The 22139-nt window shown below is 39.7% G+C and overlaps 1 protein-coding gene across 1 annotated transcript in view; it reads left to right on the top strand.

Moving 5' to 3' along the window:
- CACHD1 (cache domain containing 1) overlaps positions 1–22139 on the top strand; it is a 114822-nt gene that overhangs the window by 61220 nt on the left and 31463 nt on the right. The window contains exons 4-7 of the mRNA XM_064454899.1: positions 6637–6743; positions 16587–16713; positions 18894–19038; positions 20711–20927. Coding sequence (XP_064310969.1) covers positions 6637–6743; positions 16587–16713; positions 18894–19038; positions 20711–20927 — 596 coding nt within the window. The remainder of the gene's footprint in view (positions 1–6636; positions 6744–16586; positions 16714–18893; positions 19039–20710; positions 20928–22139) is intronic.

The following is a 22139-nucleotide window of genomic DNA, read 5'->3' as shown; positions in this document are numbered from 1 at the left end:
AAAAGAGGTTGATTTACACTGTAAATTTAGGCCGCGCAAAATCCAATTGGAACTCACTTGAGCACTGTTTTGATGTAAGATTCAAAGCTTCTGCGAATTTATTTTATCTTCTACACTTGCTGATCTCCTGCTTGTAAATCCTGTTGAAGGAGAATAGAAATGAGTGCAGCCTGATGGGAATTTAATGTCTGAAGTTCAAAGCAGTTTGCACATCAGAGCAAATGTCAATCAAATGAACATCTTGCAAGCTAGGCAGGGAGCGCGTTTCTCCATGGGGAAGAGATCAAAGTGGGAGTCGCAGCTCTGTTTGCTCCCTCGGGACGCAGTTTCGATCGGTTGTTCATTAAAGTGAATCCAGAAGGAAGGGCTTTTTAGAAAGAGGCAGGGGAAGGGGGATGGGGTGAGTGGGGCCTGTCTTGAAACTGAATTTCAGCCAATGTCTTTTGCTCTCGTTTAAGGAAGTACAAAAACGAATGACATCTAAATACAGATATTGTTGTGTTTTTCTGGTAATGATTTTGGAAGACTTCCTAAGTGTTGGCTGTGGTGTTACTACCTAGACCATTTGGGGCCAAATCTCACAGGAAGCCTCAGTCAGCCATTGCTGTTATCCGCCTCGTAGTCTTGCTGCTGGCAAAAGTGGGAGAGACTGGTAAAAATTAAGTTGCCTTCGTGCAGAGAAAGGGAGGTGATCAATGCTTGTCTGCAAATCTTAGAATATTGAAGTTTGGGGTTTTTAACTTCTTCCAAAACAAGTGATGGGAAGATTTGTACGGTTTGAAACTTATGTGGAAGGTATATGTAGGTCATAGCAAAGGTAAAACCAGTGATTAGAGCCAAGAATATAAGCATTTACTGTAAATGCCACATGACAGTGTTGAGGCTTTAGTTTTAATTGTTGCTTTAATAGTGAAGATTGCCAAATAGGTTAATATCACACAGAATCACAGGTTGGAAGGGACCTCAGGGATCATCTAGTCCAGCCTTTCTAGGAGGAGCAGAGTCTAAACAAGATGGCCCAGCACCCTGTCCAGCTGACTCTTGAAGGTGTCCAACGTGGCCAAGTCAACCACTTCCCTGGGGAGATTATTCCAATGGTTGACTGTCCTCACTGTGAAAAATTTCCTTCTCGTGTCCAATCGGAATCTCCCCAAGAGCAACTTGTGTCCATTCCCCCTTGTCCTCTCCATGTGACTCCTTGTAAAAAGGGAGTCTCCATCTTCTTTGTAGCTACCCGTTAAGTACTGGTACATGGTGATGGGATCCCCTCTGAGCCTCCTTTTCTCAAGGCTGAACAAACCCAGTTCTCCCAGCCTGTCCTCATATGGCAGGCGTCCCAGTCCTCTGATCGTCTTGGTGGCCCTTCTCTGGACCCCTTCCAGCCCGTCCACATCCTTTTTGTATAGAGGGGACCAGAACTGTACACAGTACTCCAGGTGCGGCCTGACAAGCCCTGAGTAGAGTGGGATAATGACCTCTTTCTCTCTGCTGGCGATGCCCTTTTTGATGCAACCCAGCATCCTGTTGGCCTTCTTGGCCGCAGCAGTGCACTGTTCGCTCATGTTGAGCTTCCTGTCCACCAGGACCCCCAGGTCCCTTTGCACAGAGCTGCTCTCCAGCCAGGTGGATCCTAGTCTGTGCTGCATTCCCGGATTATGTTTTCCCAGGTGCATGACCTTATTAATTGAAACGACTTAGGGGCACCCAAAAGAAGCACATGGAAAATTCTCCAAAGTAATTAAAATGATCACAAGTACTGCAATGTAAATTTACCACAGTGCTGCCTTTGTCCGGTTTCTGGTCTTGGTTTTCTGAGGATGTACATTTGCAGTGGGAGCTGGTCTGTTCTCAAGGTCCTTGTTATATGGAACCAGTCATGCTTTAAAAATACACTCTATTGCAAGATGCAAAATATCAGTTTTAAGGCAAACTTAGAGATTTGAGGTAGATAACCCACAGAGCGCAGTCTGGAGCAGTCCTTGCTGTAGGTTGACAGATCTCTCTGAAGGCTTGTCTTTAATTTATGGGGTTTAAAACAATTGTATTTATATCTTTTTCATATTAACCGTATTCTCTTTTTGCTACTTGTGTGCTGTAGCAAGAGAAAGGAGGGGTGGGCTGAGGGACTTGGTTGATTTTTGCATTAAAGTGTTTCAACATGCTCCAATAGAAGTGCAATGTAAATAGGGTGTTTATAGCTGAAACACTGATCCCCTTGGCCTGTGGCAATCGGTTTGGGGCTGCAGGAGCGCTTGTGGCAGGGCAGGTGAGGGTGATAACTTTATTTTTGCCTTCCTAGAAGGCATCTCAGTATTGGACCTGGTGATCATCTGCTTGAAACCCCATGTTAATATCTATCATGACCAAGAGACCAGAAATTCAGTTTGGCAGCTTTGTGTGTACAAAGAGGTGATGTAGCAATACACTCAACATTTTGAACCAAGATACATACAACTTCTCTGCTGGGTAATTTAAAGTGAGGAGTTTGGATAGTGTGATAACTGTGTGTCAGGGTGCACATGTCATTTTCAGTGAGTGTGAGCGGTGACTTCTGGCATAAAATAAAATCAGAGCAGAGGAAGATTCCAGATGATTTTGAATTAAACCCCAGCATTTACTGCCTGTGTTATGAGACATGAATAATGTTAGCTGCTAACAAGGTATCCTGTTGCCATCGCTAATAGATTTTGATGGGAGCAGTGGGACAATTAGCTAACATCTTGAAAAGTCATCATTTTTCCCTAAGAGTTTGTTCTTTAGTATTCCTCGGAAATATTTCTTTAGCATGGAGATGTTTAATTTGCAGTCTCCAGCTCTTCTCCATCTGGTTTTGCCCAAAGATAAACATGCTTTTTTGTGAAACCCATCCTTCATTAATCAATCTTAATCTTGAGATTCTTTAGCCAACAAAAAAATCAACAACATTTTTGCTTGCTTGGTAGGAGCTGTAATTTTTTGAAGTGGTTAAGTTTTAATGGGGATAGGAAAAGCCACAGCCTTGATCCAAAAACTGTGTTCCTGTGAAATGTCTTTTCCTCAAAGGAGAGAACTTTCGGGTGTTTTCAGAGAGCAGGTTGCCAATAACTTCAACAAGCAGCTCCCGGCAGAGTGGATGAGCCCATGCAGAGTGCCATGGCATCACAGTTTGGCTGCTTTCGGTGTCTGACAGCATTCCTTCCGGATCTTACAATCTGATGGTGGTGGGGTCTGATCAAGAGGACAGGAGATCTTTCTGTCTGTCTATCCTTCCATTTCTCTCTCTCTTCCTTGCCATGAAGAGCGATGATAATGCAGAAGATCATCAAAAGCTCTTTGCCCCTATCTGAGTCTTGAATCAAAACACCAGCACTGATGGAGTGCTGTTGATTATGCTGTTTTGGATAAAATACCAAGAGCACTGAACATCTGTGTCCAATAAGAAACCCACAGTACTTTTTGTAAAGCAAGGAATTTAGCTGCCTGTTCTTGTTCCTGCTGTATATGGCATTTTTCACTTTGCTCATCGCTGAGTGGTTTTGATGTGTTGAGCAGCTGCCACAATTAAAGATGTTTCTCCAGTGACAAGCAAGTTCATAATTGTGTGTATTAGGTGGGGATGGAGGAGGGCAAGTGGAGCTAAACGTTTGTGTTTATGTAGGGTAACCTGACTGCATCAAAAGACTGAGGTATGTAAAATATTTGTAAAGAGATGAGAGAGAGAATTTGTGTACAGACTGCTCTAGGACTCCCTGATGCAAAAACTTGCACTCTCCATGCATCTATATGGTAGAAGGTTTGCACCTTAAAAATATTTTTTTCCCCCTGTATTGATGTATGTATATTAAAAATCTTGACCAAAATTGACAGAGCTATGTTTAAACAACATTTATTCTACATAATTTTTAAAGTGTATGGAGGGCAGTTAACTGCTTCCAAATATACGTTACTCCTTCCCCTCCTCCCCCTTATGTCTAGGTTTGAGAAGGGATAAAAAATGCTGGTGCCTCAGTAACTCTAATTGTCCACTGGTAGTCTCATTCATCTCCTTTAAGTATAACACAGTTAAAGATGCATGTAGTGTTTATGGCTATAGATTAAACTAATTTTAAAGCATGCCAGTTTGAGGAGACATTGTTTTCATTGATTTTTCTATGTGTCAGTGAAGATGTTAAAATTAAGCAGTAATCAATAATGATAACTTTTTGCATGTTCAGAAATTCAGTTTGATTAGAGCTTCTTAAACAGAGCCTCTAGTCTGGCTATGTAAAAAGAGACTTCTTGCAACTCTACAAGAATCATAAAATTTAATCTGATGTTAAGACCAAAGAAGTCAGTGTCTGAGGTTTTGCTATGCATTTGTATAAAAGACTATTTTACTTATTTGTAATTCAGAAAATAATTTAGGAGTTTAATAGTAAACTCTTTGGAAATTACTCCTATACTTGAAGGGCAAATTTCTAAAAAACCAAAACAAAACAAAAAAAACCCACCACCAAAACACAAAAAAAACATAAAACACCAAAAAACCCACCAAAACAAAAACAAACCCAAACAACCCAAAACAAACCCAACAAACAGCCCAACCTTAAGTATGGTTATACTGGCATGAATCATGAACAAAAGGCAGACTCATGGCCTGTATATGCAACAGCAGGTGCTGCTCGCAGTGAGCTCCAGTGCTTCTCTCAGGAGCATTTGTCTGGTTTTGTAATGCTAAAATTTCTGAAAGTGGATCCAGTCACCTACAGAAGTGATGATCTTAAGCCTACTAACAAATATTTTTCTTATCCTTAGTTACTAGTTTTAACAGATCTCTTCTAAGTCATAAAAGGTTCTCCTGCATCCCGTGTGTGAGGACCCCATAAATCGAGCAATGGGGGTTCTCAGCAAATATTGCATCTGGCTGGCTTAGGGCAGCTGCAGCTACCTCCCCATAGGTTGAAATTATTTTGAATTGGGCTGAAGGAAAAGATATTGGATTAGGAGATTTTAATTTGCTTAAAAAGTCTTGCTTCCTGTGGTCACAAGTTGAAATTGCCTTGTGGTAACCAATTCCATCTGTCTGTGGTTTTTGTTTCTGTTAATTGTTGTTTTAAGGGGATGATTTAGAAGTGCATTGTTTTATCATCTGTTTGTGTCTATGAACCCCGGCCCTTAGAGAAAGCATGCTGTAAGGACAGAACCAGCACATCAGTCTTTCCCTTCTGACTGGGCACCGTATTTGTTGAAGTAGTTGCAACTTCCTTCATTTCAATTTCTTGTTTAAAATCTTCAACCAGAAGAACGGTGTCTGTTTTTCATACTGCTTTTGCTTGCAATATTTTGGGCCTCCACTATGTGATAGCATATATGTGGGTGTGTTTGTATGTGTACATATACATTTGTGTATGTGTATGTATATGTGTGTGTGTGAAAAAAATGTAAAATCAGTTTAAGCAACTAAAGAATCTTAAGCGCATATATAACACGTGTGTGCATTGATGTAAACGTAAAGCATTAGAATGGCACTGGGTGATTGCTATGTAGATGTAAGCGAGTGATTGATGTGCCATTAATATTAAATAAGTTGGTCGGTATCTTTTGATGTAGCTGTTTTTTGTGTAATTTGCTGTTTTAGTCTTGACAGTACTGAACGAACCCCTACTCTGCCCAGTTTCTCTCCAAGACTTGTTTCCTATCAGCTTTCATGCCAGAAAGGCTACTGAAGGCTCCAGGACGGGGTTTTATGCAGACCTTGCTTGCCGTTTGTTGTAATTTCTTAGGAATACGTTGATGGTAGAAAAACTCTTTGATAGGAAGTAAATGGTTTTTTGAAGTACTAGAATAATCAGACTGTAAGTCAAATGTCATCAAAATGTTCAAGGTCACAAAAATGTTAACAAAAAAAATTGGCCTATGTAAATGATACAAAACTGCATTTAAACCCTTGAAAGCTTCAGAAGAGTTTCCAGTTACTTATAACCCTTTAAAACCCTTTTACATTTTGTTAAGGCATTGGTTTAATTCTGTTTTATCACCATTAGAAGTATGCACTAGAAAACTTTTTCCATTAGAGTTATGAATGCGTTTGAATTATTTAACCTAACCAAAATGTAACAAAACTTTAGACGGTCAAGTTCCTTCCACTCTTTGGAATGTAAATCTTCAAGTTTGGTACAGAAAACAAGTTTACAATTGCTGTATTAGTTCTTTTTTTGTAAAGACATGAAGAGGAAATCCTCTTCATGAAGACACTTGGTGAAAGATGAAATAATAGTACTGGTGAAAGAGTCTCTAGGAAGAAAATGTTTGGCTCAATAACAGGAGGAGACACTTTCTGACGGCATGGCTGGATGCTATGCACATTTCCCAAGCTGGTACCTCTACTGGTTAAATCTAGAGGAAAGAGTGTGCTTTCTTATGATCCTGTCTTTCAAGGAATATTGTGGAGGAAAACACAACATGTCATTGTAGAGAGCAGATGCAATATAGCCGTTATGAGCTTATCCCCCTTAGTTTTGGGTTTCACAATTTTTCCTGGACCCTTAAAATATGTATGATGTGGGAGTTTCCAAAATAATTATTTTTCACTGAAATTTCAGAAATATGCTTTCCTGTTGTAGAAACTGTGTAGGTTTAATAGATAATGTTAGGTTGCTAATCCTGTTGTCATTTCAGATTTGATGGAAATTTTAATACCAACGTTTCTAGAATTATCAGCTGTGATAGACTGTCTACCACTGTCAGTAGCAGAGCCTTCAATCCTGGACGTGACTTAAATTCTGGTAAGTAGTATAGTTTTGTGTTTTTTCCTTCTGTTGTAGGTTTGGGGTTTGGTTTTGGGTTTTTTTTCCCATTAGACTTTAACATTTCCTTGGCATAGAGAATTAGCATCGATTGCCATAGCAACAAGCATTTATTTCTCCTTGAAACTGTCACACTGCTCTTAATTTGAGATTTCATGATTGAAAGATGATACCTAAAGTAATGCCTTTAGTTGAAGTTCTTTACAAAAACGTAATGAAGATTTTATTCCAGCCTACCATGGATAATTTTGTTGTGCTTTATGCACTTTTTATTTCTTCTGGGTTTCGTGGTTTTTTGGGGGGTTTTGGTGGTTTTTTTTGGTGGGGTTTGTTGTTGTTGTTTTTTCCCCAAGGCACTTTCCTTACTAGGCCTGTGTACTTTGGCATCAGTAGTGTCAGCTACTGAAGGGGCCATGCAAAGAGTTTTCTCTGATCTTCTTAGCTGAGTTCAGCTAATGTGAGGCTGTGTTTGCAGCGATACACAAAAACTACAAAATCTAAGGACATCCAAAAATATTTCCTTTCTTCATCTTGTCAGGGCATTTCCATCTTGACAGTCAGTGCATTTTCTTGATGCACTTAAAGAACTAGAAATATGCTTAGAACCAAAACACATATGACTTATCCCTGAAGAATTCAGCTTTTGGTCCTCTAGTGTAGCAAAGTTTTCTCTTTTTTTTGCATACTGGTCAACTTGAATTAATACATGGATTTCAGGTTTTTTTTAGTCATAGTTTTGTTCAGCTGTTCCATCTTTTCAAATTTTTATGATGCCATTGTGTTGTAAATTAGGGACTTTGGTTGTAGATTTCGTTTAGCATAAGTTTTGGGATTTTTTTGTTTGTGGTTGTTTTTTTTTTTTACAAGTAATGCAGACTTGAAAGGATTGTTTTAGTTATTATTTTCATGTGTCTTTTGGAATAAAATACTGGTTTATTTTTCAACTTGACTGATGAAGTGGCAAACCTGCCATTCTACCCTCACCATGCACAGAACATCTGCATATCTTGCAAAAAATAAGATGAAAGAACCCCAGATTTCTCTCTAGCCTCTCTTACTCTGTCCCTTCTTATAGCTTTGCTCTCTGGATTTCTAATGAAATCTAAAAAGAAAAGTAAAAACCAAATGCAAAACAAACAGTCCCCACAGGTTTCTTTCCATCCCATCCACTGTATACCACATCTTGAACGCAGGTGCTAGCCAGACCAGCTAATTTCCTGACATACATCTCATCACCATAATTTGTGTAGTGTTTTCCATCCTGAAGATAGACAGTCTTTGTTCACTCACTATGATTTGCTGGGCTTTGTTTGACTCATAAGCTACCTCTTTATTAAAAAAACAAACAAGTGAACAACTTATTCTTATTTTAATAATGTTTAAAATCACATGCAGTTGTTGATCAAAATAATTTTTGAAAGTAAGTTTAAGGCACTGCTATAAAAGTAAAGCATTGAATGAATCATGTAATTTTTTTTATTTAGTAAAAACCCATTGTTTTTCTGCTGCAGGTGGTGGACGTTAAAAAAGTATTGAAGAAATATTCCATCCTCTTGAGTGGTGGAAAACAAATACGCTGTAGTTTCACTTACACATTTTTTTAAAATTTCTGGTTTACAAAGTGAGCACATGTTCAAGCTTCTTGCTGTCCTGCCTCAACAGTAAGACTTCAGTGCCTCTGCTTCCCTTGCCTCTGGCTTGAAAGCTTCCTGATGAAAGGAGTATCTTCAAAAAATGGCATTGGCAGAAAAGGGCAGCAGAATAGAAGAGGGAATTGGGGTGATAGTAAGAACAGGGAAGTGCTTCAGGATTTACTGACAGCTGACTCTCCTCTGGCTTTCATGTTAGCAGCTCTCTAATAAGAAAATGCCTGTAAGAGAGAGATGGAATGGGAAGAGTGGATTGATGCAGAAAAATGAGATGGAAACAGGTTTGAGAAACAAAAGTTGACACTGGGTACACACCTAGTGAAATAAGAAGTGAAGTTTTCTGTAGGCAAGTTGCAAGGAATACCCTTAGTCCTCGCCTGCTTGTGCAAAGGTGTTTGAAAGCCTGTGAGATGACAGTTCCCGTCTGCCCTTCCCTGGCCCTCAGCTGCGAACATCTAAACCACCTGAGCTCCACCTCCCCAGCCACAGAACAGGAGACTGGTGTGGCTTTACAGAAGGGTTGCTGCCAGGATTGTTGAGCAGAATAATGCTGGTATGGAGCTGGACATCATCCACATCCAAAGCAGTGTTCCTGTATCGCTGCAGAGGTATTTGGGGTTTGGAATAAACTGGATGTGGAAAGGTTTAGCGGCAGGAGGCTGGGTGTTTGTTTTGTGGGTGTAGGGTATTGTGTTGGTGGTATCTGTAGCTCTCGCTTATGTAGTCATGGGCCATGACCTGTTGTGCCAAAAAAGCAGCCTCTGCCCAAAGGAATTCATGGTCTAAGACAATAGTTGGCTTGAGACAAGCTGGGGATATGAACACATGGGGAAGCAGTTTTGGTGAGAAGGACAGAGTGCTGTGAGTGTACCAGTATCCTTACAGCTGTGAAGATGGCTGTCCGGTCAGAAAGGGTTTTTAAAAGTACTCACTGTCGTCTGTCTCTCAAAAATCTTAAATTTTTTCTTATTTTCACAGTGACCTAGTTCTGTGAAACTGCTTACCTTAGAGGATACACTTAGGACGGAGCAATTTGTCTGCACAGGAGCTGTTTCTGAATATATCTCTGTGTGTGTATTTATTACCCTAAACTAAAACCACCTTTGAAAGAGAATAAAGATCAAACAAGGAAAAAAGTTTCTCTACTCCTCTTGTAAGTGTCCTCACATAGAGCTACTGAGGAATATCAGTTGCACATTGGATTCAGACCCTACCTCAGCCTGAATTATCTTCCTGCTCTAAAAAGCCTAAGAATTGTTGGTACATCTGGGTATTTTGGTTGTGTTTTTTCTCTCCTGCCTTGCTTTGCTCATTTAGACTTCAAGGCAGGATGGGAAGCCATGGCTTCCCCAAAATCATGTCATACTGTCTTTCCTACTGGATGCAGTGTGATGGAGAGGACCTCAAGAGCCTCCTAGAAAAAGGGTTTGAAAGCCCTCTAGTTTGCCCACAGTTTCCAAAACCAGCCTGACTACCTGTCCATCAACCAAGTTGTTTTCCCAAAAGGGACGGTCACTTTATTCTTAATGTTAAAAAAAAAAAACTAATTTCCCATGAGCATCTCTCTTTTCAGGCAGAGTTTTGCAGTTTAAATAATCCAGCCTATAAAAAGCTCTTAGCAAAACATAAATTTAAACTCTGCTGTGTTCAGCACTGATCTCAATTCTTTAAATGTTAATCTTGGCCTGCTCTGTGCACAGCGTAAGAGTGGGATCAGAGTGGCAAAGTTGTAGGTGTTGGAAGTGAACAGAATTTGCACCACAGACTATGGGTGAGCCACAGGAGCAGGGCCTCGGAGAGCCCTTGGTGCAGACAATAACCTCAGCTTTTAGTCTGAACAATGTATTAAGAAGGGTAACTGTAGCTCGTGAAACTTAAAAAAAGAGAACTTTTTGTTTTTGCATTTTCTGTTGGATTTTTATAATCTAAAGAGAAAATAAATATTAATCTTGGGGAAGGAAAGAAGAAAAAATAGATGTCTATCTCTCTTTCCTCAACCCTGAAAAAACAATGCTTTTGTCGCTTTTCTCCCTTGATATTAGGTGACATTTTTTTTAATGTTGCGAGAAAGTTTCGCTGTTTCTTGGCTTGAGTTTTGCATTTGGATTACTTTTAGCCATTACTACAAAACAGATACGGAGAAAGTCTTTATTCTTCAGATGGAATCACAGGCTTTGGTTTTTTAGATTGAGAGATCTGTCCTCACTGGTATGAATAGGCCTTATCCATAGCTAGTGTGTTATGTTATCAGATTCCTTTAGGGTTGTTTTTTTTTTTCGTTTTGAATAAACAAGGAAATAGTAAATCATTCTCCTTCTCATCCTTCAAAACACTGAACTATCTTGATTCGAGTCAGGCAGCTTTAGCAGAGTGGTCTTCCCCAGCTATATACAGAGAAGGTACCAAGTTGCTCAATAAATTTTGTCTGTGCCTTATTTGAGGCGTTGATCATTTAAAATGTGAAGTGCCTTGGTCATGTTTCTTACACTGCTCTACTTTAAACTGATAGTTTGGGTGAGTTAAAATAGTTGGGAAGTATTTGAGCAGATGAGCTAATGCCCCCTCCCCCCAGCCCAAATCCTTTTAATCAAAGAAGCTGGGCTCATTCCTTAAAATGAAAGGTTTTTTTACTTCTTTGCCCTTCAGAGTCAAAAGAGCTCCCAGTGAGCGAGCTGGGCTCTGTCCTGGCTCATGCTATCAGCAGAATTTTAATTGGGTTCGAGCTGCAGAGCCTTTTATTTCTGGTGAAAATGCATGAGCCAGAATACAGTTTGACTCAGAAAACCCTGGATCAGATTTGTAGGTCTGGAGAGTTAGAGAATGTCTTTACTTGTAACATAAACACATTCGCTTTCTGCTGTTGTTTCTGGGGAATACTAAAGTGTCGTCATGATGATTATTTTTAATGGAGGTGCTTGTCAGAGAAGAACTGCAGTATGTGCATTGCACAGAAAATTAAACTTTTCTTCTTTGGCAGGGTGAGAACCATGAGGTCTGCAGCTCAATAAATGTAATGTTAAAGAGGAGGATTGTAAGGAACTCTTTTATAATGAGCAATTATGTTCAGTAGTTCCTTTTTTTTTTTTACTGACTGTTTGTGCTGTTCTTTGAAGATTAATTAGTTAATGATTTGACTACGCTTTGAAGATGTAACGTGGTATCTAGAAGTGCTAAGTGTTATCATATCGCATTCCCTTTGAAGTTTTATAAACTCTATCACATAGGGCTTTCTTTCCAAAAGTCCGTCTTGCGTTGTGAGGTATTTATAATTAGAGAGAATGATCATGTGAAATACCCTCATGTTAATACTTTCCAGCTTCTGTCTGCAGCACAATTTGGGGTCAGATAGTGCTGTGTTGTAAGTGGAGGGGACAGAGGTTTCGGAGTTACTTGGCAACGCCAGCTCATGGGCAGCTCCCAGTTGGCCATTTATATAATTCCAGTCTGGGTCTGGAATTAAGGGATACTGCTAAGATTTCTGCATTTATAAGACTTGGACTCTTGACTTCCTCCAAGTAGCATGATATCAAGGCTGGGTCTTTAGTGGTAATGTTCATTTTAGAAAAGCAAAATCTTTATGCGTACTCAGTAATGCAAAGTACTTCGTAATTTGTGTTAGAACAGGGAGATGGGTACCTTCTTGTACTTAGAAAAATTACTTGAGCCTGACCAGAAAATGAAAAGTAAGTTGGTTTTGAGTTAAAATGGGAACCACAGGTCTTGGTCAAGCATACAGACACCTAGAGAGTGAGTACCAGTGAGATGCCCTGCACCCATTTCTGCTAGTGCTGCCAAGGGTGTAATTTTGTCAAATTTAGGCTTTAGCTATAAGCTAGACAGGCAATTCACCTTACAGTATGTTTTTTTGTTGGCGTCTTCTGATTCTGTCACCTGTCCAGAGGCTGGCCTTCCTGGAAGAGGGAGGTGAGAACAAAGTACAGGCAAGCAACTGAGGGAGTGGAAAGGTTAGGGTAAGTGAGGTTAGGTTAAAACAGAGCATCTGCTTGGTGTCCTGGCAGGGACCAAGAAACAAGGAAATATCTGCAGGACGTTCTTACAGGTTTAGTGGATGGAAAATAAAAGTGCACTTAAAAAGTATGGATTTTTCAGCCATGGCTTATCTGCTGGGAGATTGTCTACTGTGGTCATAGGAAAAAGGGAACAAAAAAAAGAGCAGAAAGTTATGATAAAATTCATAGTCTCTGGGGAAGGCGTTATTGAACTAATGTGCGAGTTGAAGGAAAACATGAGCAGAACTTTGTGAAAAGGAGGAACAGCAGAGAGAGGCACAGAGGCTGTAAGGAGTTTGTTTGAGGTTCAAAAATAATTGTTTTGTGGGGAAAATGAACACTTTTAAATCCAGATACTCTCATGGGAAAATAAATACCTTGGCCTTGTGGGAATGAGAAGTTTAATATAGCAATGATTGAAAAGAAACCCCTCATAATTATAAACTCCTTTATTTTAATGTTGTTTGTGAAATTAAACTGGACAAGTTATTTCATCCAGGCTTCAACTGAGTGTTCACATGTCTGATTTGAAAATACATTGTTCAAGTTCTATAACCCATAACAAAAGCTTAAATACCAGAAATTCATCTTCTTTATACAAAACAATTGCCATACTTCACCCCCAGAACTATGAAATCCTGGTGGCTAGACATAAAAAGAAGGATTTAAAATGTTTGATACTCTCTTCTCCCTCCCTGCCTGCGAGGCAATGCAGTCACCTGAAGCAGCAGTTCAGCTGTAGTGGCGGCATGCCTGGACTTTGTTGGCCTTGTTTATGTTGAAGTGTAATTGTATTAGCTTTTCCTAAGTTTTTGTATTGCAACAGAATGGATAATGTTGGTTGTCATACACTGCTGAGAGACAGTGTTGATTTAAAAAAACATTTTTAAATAGTTGTGATTTTCTTTATTTTCTTCCAAGGGTTTGGTACTTCTAAAGGATTTTTTCCCAGGTTTCTCTTTGCAGCTTAATAAAGAGATACCAAATACTTTTCTGGATTCTCACAGCTGTGGCCATGCAACATGCTGCCACGCAAGAGAGCTTGTGTGGGCTGTGAGCACCGGTGCTGCACCTTCCCTGAAGGGTCAGGCTGCCAAACTCTCAACGAGTTCAGAAATTAATCTGGGTTTTCCCAGACAAGTTTAGAGAGAGAAAAAGAGGATGGGGGCTTTGGAGGGGATGAAGAGAAGAATTTCTGGTAATCCTAGCTAGAAAAGCTAGAAACTCTGTGTGTGTCAGATTTATTTTGTTTTTAATTAAAACTGACTTTTGCCTAAATTTGGCAATATTGACATTTCATATTGCTTGGTGTCCCTGCTACACAGAAACCATTGTCCGTGACCAAAGAAGCCTGCTCTTTGTACAAATCAGAAGTGGCGCTACTAAACTGGTATCATATCAGGTGTAAAAGCAAAACAAGGACTTAAGAGAAGTTTAGGGGGAACTTGAGTGAAACAATATTCACAAATCTGTTTGACTTCTGTTTGCAAGATCATGGGTGGTTTCTTCAAAAGTGTGAAAATTCATAAGAAAAAGATTCCTGCTCCCAAGAGCATCACCAGGTTGATTTTACCTGTGCAGAGGGAAGAGTGAGAAACAAGCTTTGGCACTCTTGCTGGGGTTGAATTGGTTTTTCTGGAGAAGGATGAGAGAGTGTGAGGTGTAAGTATAGTTCTGGTCCCTGGCTCACTCATTAATGCTCTGGGGAAACCCTCATCAACCATTTCATGTCTTGTTCTTGCTTTTTCCTCAGTCTTCCTCCTCATCTTGTCCATTGAGGCACCAAGTTCTTCAAAGCCACAGTCGTGCAAAGCTGCATCTTTGTACAGAGCCCAGCAGGGTGCAACCAGGGCTTCCACTGGGGCTTTTAGACACTGTGGAAATGTAAAAAACTGTGGCAAAAAGGGGGAAAAAAGACCCCAAGATAGTGGTTTTTACAGGGTAATTATGCGTAGCTGAATGTGGAGAGAACATTGTGGCCGCAGCTAGTCTGGGGAAACTCGAGAAAGTGCTAAACTGTTGAGGATGTAGAATTTAAACTGTACTTTGTGTGGGTATTTTGTTGTAGAATGTCTGGCTAAGGTTTGAAATGTGCCTTTCAGTGATTTCCAACCCAAATATTGACGTATTTGATAATGACTGAGATTTGGGAGATGAAACTGTCTGGCCTATTTTCAGTGTCGATCCTAAGGGAAATACCCAAAGTAAATGCTCAGCAAAAGGTGGAGCACTGTAGATCAGAGCTGCCCTCTGCCAGTTCTGGCAAATTTTATCATCAAAGAACATGGAAGGAGAACTGGTGAGAAAATACTTTTTTTTTTTTTAATGCATTTTAAGCCGTTATGATCCATTTTAACTGTTAGGTAAAAACTAAAGAATGAAACATTCAAGTTTTATTTTCAGTTTGCTGCAAGCAGAGACGATGATTTGCCCCAAGTGGAATATAATCCTGTTACTGCTGTGGTGATGAGAGGGTGTGTGCCTCCCATGCTAAGGACATTCCGTTCTTTCTCCCCTGAGAGCATTTTTCCTCTTGCTTTAAGGGACTCAGCAAGCCTACGGCTGCCTAAAGTCACTGGTGTGGCAAAGCTGGCAAATGCGTGGGATGAGCGCCAATCCCATCATCTTGCCGGGCTTCCAGGGAGAGCAGTTGAGGTTTCCATTGCACTATGAGGCAGAAATCCCAATGCTGCATCTGCCTTGGGTGATTCAAACGCTATTGTCCCCACCTGGGCTCTGAGTGCTCGGGATTTCTGCAATAGCCGTGCACTCCATTGGTTTAGCTTGATGTATTAAATATCTTTGTAAGTTATTAGTGCAGACAGTCTCAGCCCTGGGGTAGCTGCTTTATTTGGTTGCTGTTTTTCGTGGTGGTTTGTGTTTTTACTAATGTAGTCAGTTTTGTTAATATTGCTGAGCTATAGCTTTTGAAAGACTTCATTGTTAGTGTTAAGTAGCGCTTCCTTAAAGATGATTTTACTAGGAAAGTAAGCACATTTTCAAGAGAATTAATGTGGCCTATAAACTACAGGAGGGTTTGAGATCTGTACCCTGTGGTTAGTTATATTAGGAGCTCAGTTCCTGCTTGACTACAAGACTTGGGAACATGTCATTTACCTTCTTTGTTCTTCACTTTTTGCCCATGCAATGAATAACTCATAATCACGCGCCACAGAGATGTTTCTGAGAGACTTGGAGGAAAGTTGCAATATAGCTGCTAAGAACTGCTATCATCATTCTTTCTGAATGTTATGATCTTGTAAATGGGAGCCTGATGGAGATGCTCACAGTGACGATGGGTGGAACCAGCATGGAGGCGCCACCCACCAGGTAGCACTTTTATGTGGCCACAGCATAACCCTTTGAGGGAAAATGCTGTGTTTTCCCTGAAAAGTGGCTATTTCTCCTAACAAGCAATACATGAAGCCCACAGCCTTGTTAAAAATGGCTCAGGGATAGTGAGAAACTGGGGTAAATTCTTGAGTCCCAAAGATGGGAGCTGTACCTATCTACCTTTACACAAACAGGAGAGCATGATGAACAAAGATGAAAAATTCTCCTTTTTTTTTTTAACCTTTTCAACTATTTCTGTACAGTGAGTTTTTTTCTCAACCCACATTTTGCTAAATGTTCATGTAGACATTTTTAAACAGATGTCAGAATAGGTAATGTTCACAGATTGGGTTACAGAGCTATAAGCGGCAAACCTACTTAATATTTTGGAGTTATTTCAGTATAAAGACTGCATGATTTTTTTAACATTAGGGTTTTTTCTTTGAGAAGTATGTGGACAACATGTTTATCATTACATATAAATGTATGTATGAACATACTTACTATATATAATTGCTTTAATCTCTTCCTTCCTTGCTCCTGCCTTGGCTTCTTGGGTTGCAGTTTTACTTCAGAGATTCAGGAATTGTTATCACATATTAAACAAAACCCATCAAGTCCAGTGTTAAGTTTCAAAAAAACTTCAACTATTTGCAAATCAGAAGTGAAAATCTATCAATTCTCAAATAGAGCTGCTTGTAGTGGTATTGGGACCTTCATTATTCTTGTCCAAGCACATACAAGAGACGCTTTGAATAAACATACCTCCAAGTTTGACCTCTCTTTATAACTGTACTTCGGTTTTGATTTTTTTCCTCTCCAACCTTCAGTTCTTGCTGATAATCTGAAGTCTAACCCAGGAATTAAATGGCAGTATTTCAGCTCAGAAGAAGGCATTTTTACCGTTTTCCCAGCCCACAAGTTCCGGTGCAAAGGCAGCTATGAACACCGCAGCAGGTATGATTTGTTTCCTTACAATTTAGTGGGCAAAGCACTAAAATTGGATTCCTCAAGCACTGGTTTCATTTCAGCATTACGCTTTGCTAAGGCGACATCATTCATGAGTAACTTTAACGGGGTCCCTTGGGTTTTCTTAGGTTTGTTTTTTAAAGTGCGAGTTTTCACTTTTTAAGAAACTTAGATGTAAAATAAAATTACATACAGGTTCCTCACCTCTCCCAAATCAAATAAGCTGTAAATAGCAGTAACTTGTAAATTGTAGGTCAACCCATAGGCAAAATTTGTCTTGCATTTGACTCATACTCGACCCCTGTTAATAAAGTAGTGAACATGTGTTCTGCTGATTTAGCAGCTGGATCACTTTGGGGAGATGGGTAGAAGGATGAGGGACTGGAAAGGGCATAGGTAGGAGCATTTTTCCAACATCCACCTAAGGTTCAAGCGGCACATTTTGGATAGTTGGGAAGCAGCGATAGTGGAAACTTTCTGTTTCTACTGAAAAAAAAAAACCTGTGGAAAAAAGAATCAAATGGTGACAAGGTTTTCCTGCACAGGGGAATATTCCTGTTCTGTAGGCATGAAGCAAAAGCAGTTGCAGTGCAGTATTTTTTCCCCTAGCTTTTGCTGTTAATACTCTGGGACTGGTAAAGTCTCAAGGGTGGAGTCTTCTAAGAAAGTGCAGTGGCTTTAGTATCTCTGGTCACGTATGAGCTGATTGTACCAGTTAATCAATCTATGCAGAGGAAGTATCAGCACATCCAGGTATGTTTCTATATAGAGCTGAGTGTACAGAGACTAAGAAGTGTTTTGGTGAACTGTCAGTGTTGAGCAGTCAAATGTTTACAGATGTTATCTTCTGTGTGTCATCAAAGCATGAAGCATCTGGGCTTGATTAAGTTTTCTGTGGTCTTGGAAAGGTGTGGTCTGAAGACATGGGAGCTGGGGGTACCCCGGTCTTGATCAGAATTTTGACACTAAAACCATTGGTGATTTCATCCAAATCACTTAGTCTTGGTTGCAGTCTCTCCATGGCTGAATAAGGGATATCTTTTTGCTAATATTTACTTCAGAGGGTAGTTTGGATGAATTAATTAGTTATTACTTAAGCTCTTTGAAGATCAAAGGCCCTATTTAAGTTGTAGGTATTAATACCAGTGTAGAGCTGCAGGCTGTTTTACAGTTAAGAACTGATTTGTGCCAGTTGTTTATTGCAGTGCCTTGTCTAAAATCTTCTGCATTTCCTTTACTCTTAATAAGATTTCTGTGGCTGCCTTTGATATAACAAAAATTTAGATCCCAAAACTCACACTTGACTCTTAACTGGTTTTGGGTCTGGACTAAAGAGGGAAGAAGGTCCTGTCTTTTTTTAAATTCTTCCTCCTTGCAGAAGATCTTCCTAATTTGGTCCATGTTGAAACCTTGGCATGAAAACCTGTGAAATCTTTCACACATCTCTCACAATACCAAACTGGATCTGAGCACTGCTTCACTGAAAATAGTTTTTTTGATGTTAGCACAAACAAACACATGGCAGCACCAAGAGCCATCACTAGAGTTAACTCAGATTGGCCGTGGGGTTTAAAACTCTGCAGACGCAAGGGGATGTGGAGCATGACCCGTGTGAAATGCATTCCAGAGCACCAAGAGAAAACCCTTCCTTGGCCAGAAGCCTTCCTTTATTATAATAAACCAGCCACCCTGCACAGCTCCACAGGTTTTTACTTGTCATGCAACCAGCAAATATTCACTATTGCACTTACTTTCACATGTGAGTAAGGTTGCCGGCACCCAACATTTATCATGAGGCATTTCTTGCTTGTCAACACTTAATCCAAAACTTGATGTGAGCTGCTGCAAACGGTAATCCCAAACACTGCTGCTGCATCAGCAAGATTGTTTAGTCCTAGCTGAAAGGAGTTGCTGTGACAGAGGAAGACGGATCCAACACCTGATTTGTATTAAAAAGAACCAGAGTAAAAGTGGGGGCCTTTTCTGTGTGTTCAGATTCTCAGCTGGCCTTTCCTCGTAGAAGTTTTCATAAAGGCAAAAATCCCTGTTGTAATTGTTTCTTTATGTAGTGTTTTTTACTTTAATTCTCAACTATTTTCACTTGTAAATGTTTTAGTGGAAATTAAAAGATGACCCATGACAGTGGTTTGGGTTTTGTGCTCCTTCAGGCCTGTCTATGTTTCTACTGTTCGACCTCAGTCGAAGCATATCGTTGTCATTGTGGACCATGGGGCTTCAGTCACAGAGACACAGCTGCAGATTGCCAAAGATGCGGCTCAGGTTATTCTGAGCTCTATAGATGAACACGATAAGGTAAGTTTTCTCCAAACAACAAGCATATTTTCATTGGTTTTAACCATGTACAATGTTTTAAGTTTTCGTCCAAAGCCATGTTTTTAACTTGTGGTCCATGGACTTATGGGGATCTGTGGTCTCCCTCTAATGGGTGATGAAGACTTGAACTCACTTTTCGAAGCCTGTATTACTGCAGGGGAAACATTTGGGGATCCACAGGCTGAAAAAAAGTGGAAACCACTGATCTAAAGCAAAATCTTGTTTCTGAGTAATATTTAAAGGCTTTTTCAGCTTGGCAGAGACCTTAGGTGATGGGTCTCCTAATTGCACACTGTGTCACACTGCTGACCATGTTCTGAGCCTGACAACTTCTGAAGTTCTAGGTGGCTTTGAACAACTTTACCTTTTGAACAATTTTGCCTCTGAGTCTCTTTTTTGCTTGTGAAAATGGAAATTATTTATTCTACTGCTATATTGGGGTGAGCTAAAACATAATTAGTGTTTGGAAGATTCCTAGACAACTATGATACCAGCAAGGAAAGGCTGAAGCAAAGGGCTAAGAAATCTGGATTTTATTTCTTGCTCTGCCACAGATACTCCACCTGACAATGAGAAAAGTCACTTAACCCATATATTTTTTAAGCACAGATTACAACCAGGGGCCCAGAAGGTGCTTCTGTAGGACCACAAGCAGTCCCCAGTTTGGTCTTTACTTTTAGCAGTTCTCTGTTAGTAGGATGTTGATTGTTCTTTCTACCTGGGTTTGATTTTTTTGTTATTTTTAATAGGAAGGGAGTTTCGGTTAAATCAAATTGAAGGACAACTGATGATAATCTTTGCCTTAAGTCTTCTTATTAATAGTACAGGAAAACCACTTCTAACTTCTGTGCTTTGTAGAGAGTTTTAATACAATATAATAATGCTTATAGTTTAGCAGAATTAATAGTACTTATATTTAATGTCAAAAGTATTTGTCTTAATATAGGCCTATAATGAAGAAAAAACATTTAAGACATGTATTACTTGGTCAGTAGCTCAGTGGTTATGAAACCTGTTATACGGGCATATAATTACTGCTTCAGTCTATGACTGTCTTGCATCAGTTGTAATCTATAATAAAGTATGCCATTCATTTAATGAGGCTGGTATATTATGTGTCAATTAATGCAAGTGTTACCACTACATGCCTTAACTTACTTACAGGATAAAAACTGATGGTAGATTTGTCTTGCTTTGATGGAAGCATTAAAACAACATAATGCTTTGCCTGTGAAAAGTTCTTAGAGGGCGTTGTTTGTTTTGGTTTGGTTTTTTTTTCTTCTTTTCTGTATGCACTCTGCTTTTCTATAGGCACTCAAGGCTTTCCTGAAAATGCTCTCTGCTGGTTTTGTTTTCAGTTATGTCTAGTTCACTTAAGCTTCTGCCTAGAACAGTGTATTAACTATTATGTACGAGCAGAGAGAAGCTGACTTCGTCTGAGAAACAAAGGCTGAAGTCTCTTTTTCTTGAAATCACCATAAGTCTAATCCTTTTGAAATTTGATGGATTTATGCCTCAAGCACTTATTTTTTAACAATCAAATTTTAAATCCACGGAATCTCTTCAGTTGGCTTATCATTGTGTTTTCTATATTGGTGCGTAAAGAATTATAAATGGTAAGGTAATCCAATATAGTTTCTTCTCTTTCAAGATCTCTGTGTTAACCGTGGCAGACACAGTAAGAACCTGCTCACTGGATCAGTGCTATAAGACATTTCTGTCTCCTGCCACTAGTGAGACAAAAAGGAAGATGTCCACCTTCGTTAGCAGTATAAAGTCATCTGACAGCCCTACACAGCATGCAGTGGGATTTCAAAAGGCTTTCCAGTTGATACGCAATACAAACAATGGCACAAAACTGCAAGGAAGTAAGTCTCTTGTTGTGCAATCCTGATTATTTCTGAGGCTTGCAATTGTTTTCTTATTTGAAATTCTCACTTTGACAGAGGCCAGAGGAGTGCAGTGTCCTGAATATTAAAAAAAAAAAAGGAGGTGAGGGAACATATGTTTTTATTAACTAGCATTTACTTGATCTGGAATCTGCATGAGCGACTGATTAATGTGGCCATTCCTTTTTAATTTATTTCACTTGCTGACTTTCCTTTCTTTTGAACTATAATATGAAACTGCAAGATTGAACTGCCAATAGCTGAATTATTTTTCCAAACGTATGTGTGGAGGTCCTTTTAATGAAAATTGCTTTTACTGCAGGTTCATTGACTTACTGCTAAACCAGTAAGTTTTAGCTGCTAAAACGGCAGTGGTTAATCCACCTAACTGGAATCCTATGGAAGTTGTCCGTGCTTCTCAGGGGAAAGGGTTTTTTGAGAATGCCAATTATGGGTGATACTTTATGGAATGTGAGGTTGGCCTGGCTAAATTTTCCTTCATCTAAGAATATCCTCCTGAATTTTGGTGTAAGCATTATGGGCTTTCTACTTCCAGTTCCCAAGATTGGGGGTTTTTGTGTGTGTTTTTTGTAATGAGGATGTGGTGAAAGATGTGGAAAAGATGAATGTGAAATTGAGTGGCATGTTTGCTTGCCAGGAAGCCGTGGAGAGCAAATTCTTGAAGCTGTGCTCTGAGTGCTTGTTGAAGTTGAGTAACACTGCCAGTGCTGTGGCAGGGTGGAGAAAGCAAGACCGATCTCTGTCAGTTTAGTCAATCTATGTAATGCAGATCTCATAGCTTGGTCCTGTGCCTGCTCCAATGAGTGCAAATTCTTCATTGTCCTGAAGGGCACTCATTCAGCACAGAAGAAGGTGAAAAAGAAAAGTCCAGGAATGAAAGTGCTTTGGAAAGACTAAGGAAACGTGCTTCTACTTCATGTGACTCCTTTGGTTTATAAAATGGTGCTTTTGCTATTAAAGGTTCAGCCAACTTCTGAACCTTAGGCCATAGATACAGTGAAACTTTTATCTGACTGTACACTGCTTAGCAGAAGTATAAGGTTGTCAGGGGCAGGTTTTTATCATCCTCTAGCAAAATGATGAAAGGGATGCAACTTTCTAGGGGCAAAAAAAAAATAATAATCTGGCACTGCTGAAGCTGGCCAGGATAATATGCATTAATCATCAGTA

This window comes from Phalacrocorax carbo, chromosome 6 (genome assembly GCF_963921805.1).
Source record: "Phalacrocorax carbo chromosome 6, bPhaCar2.1, whole genome shotgun sequence".
NCBI lineage: Eukaryota > Metazoa > Chordata > Aves > Suliformes > Phalacrocoracidae > Phalacrocorax > Phalacrocorax carbo.
This window is presented reverse-complemented; position numbering and strand designations above follow the sequence as displayed.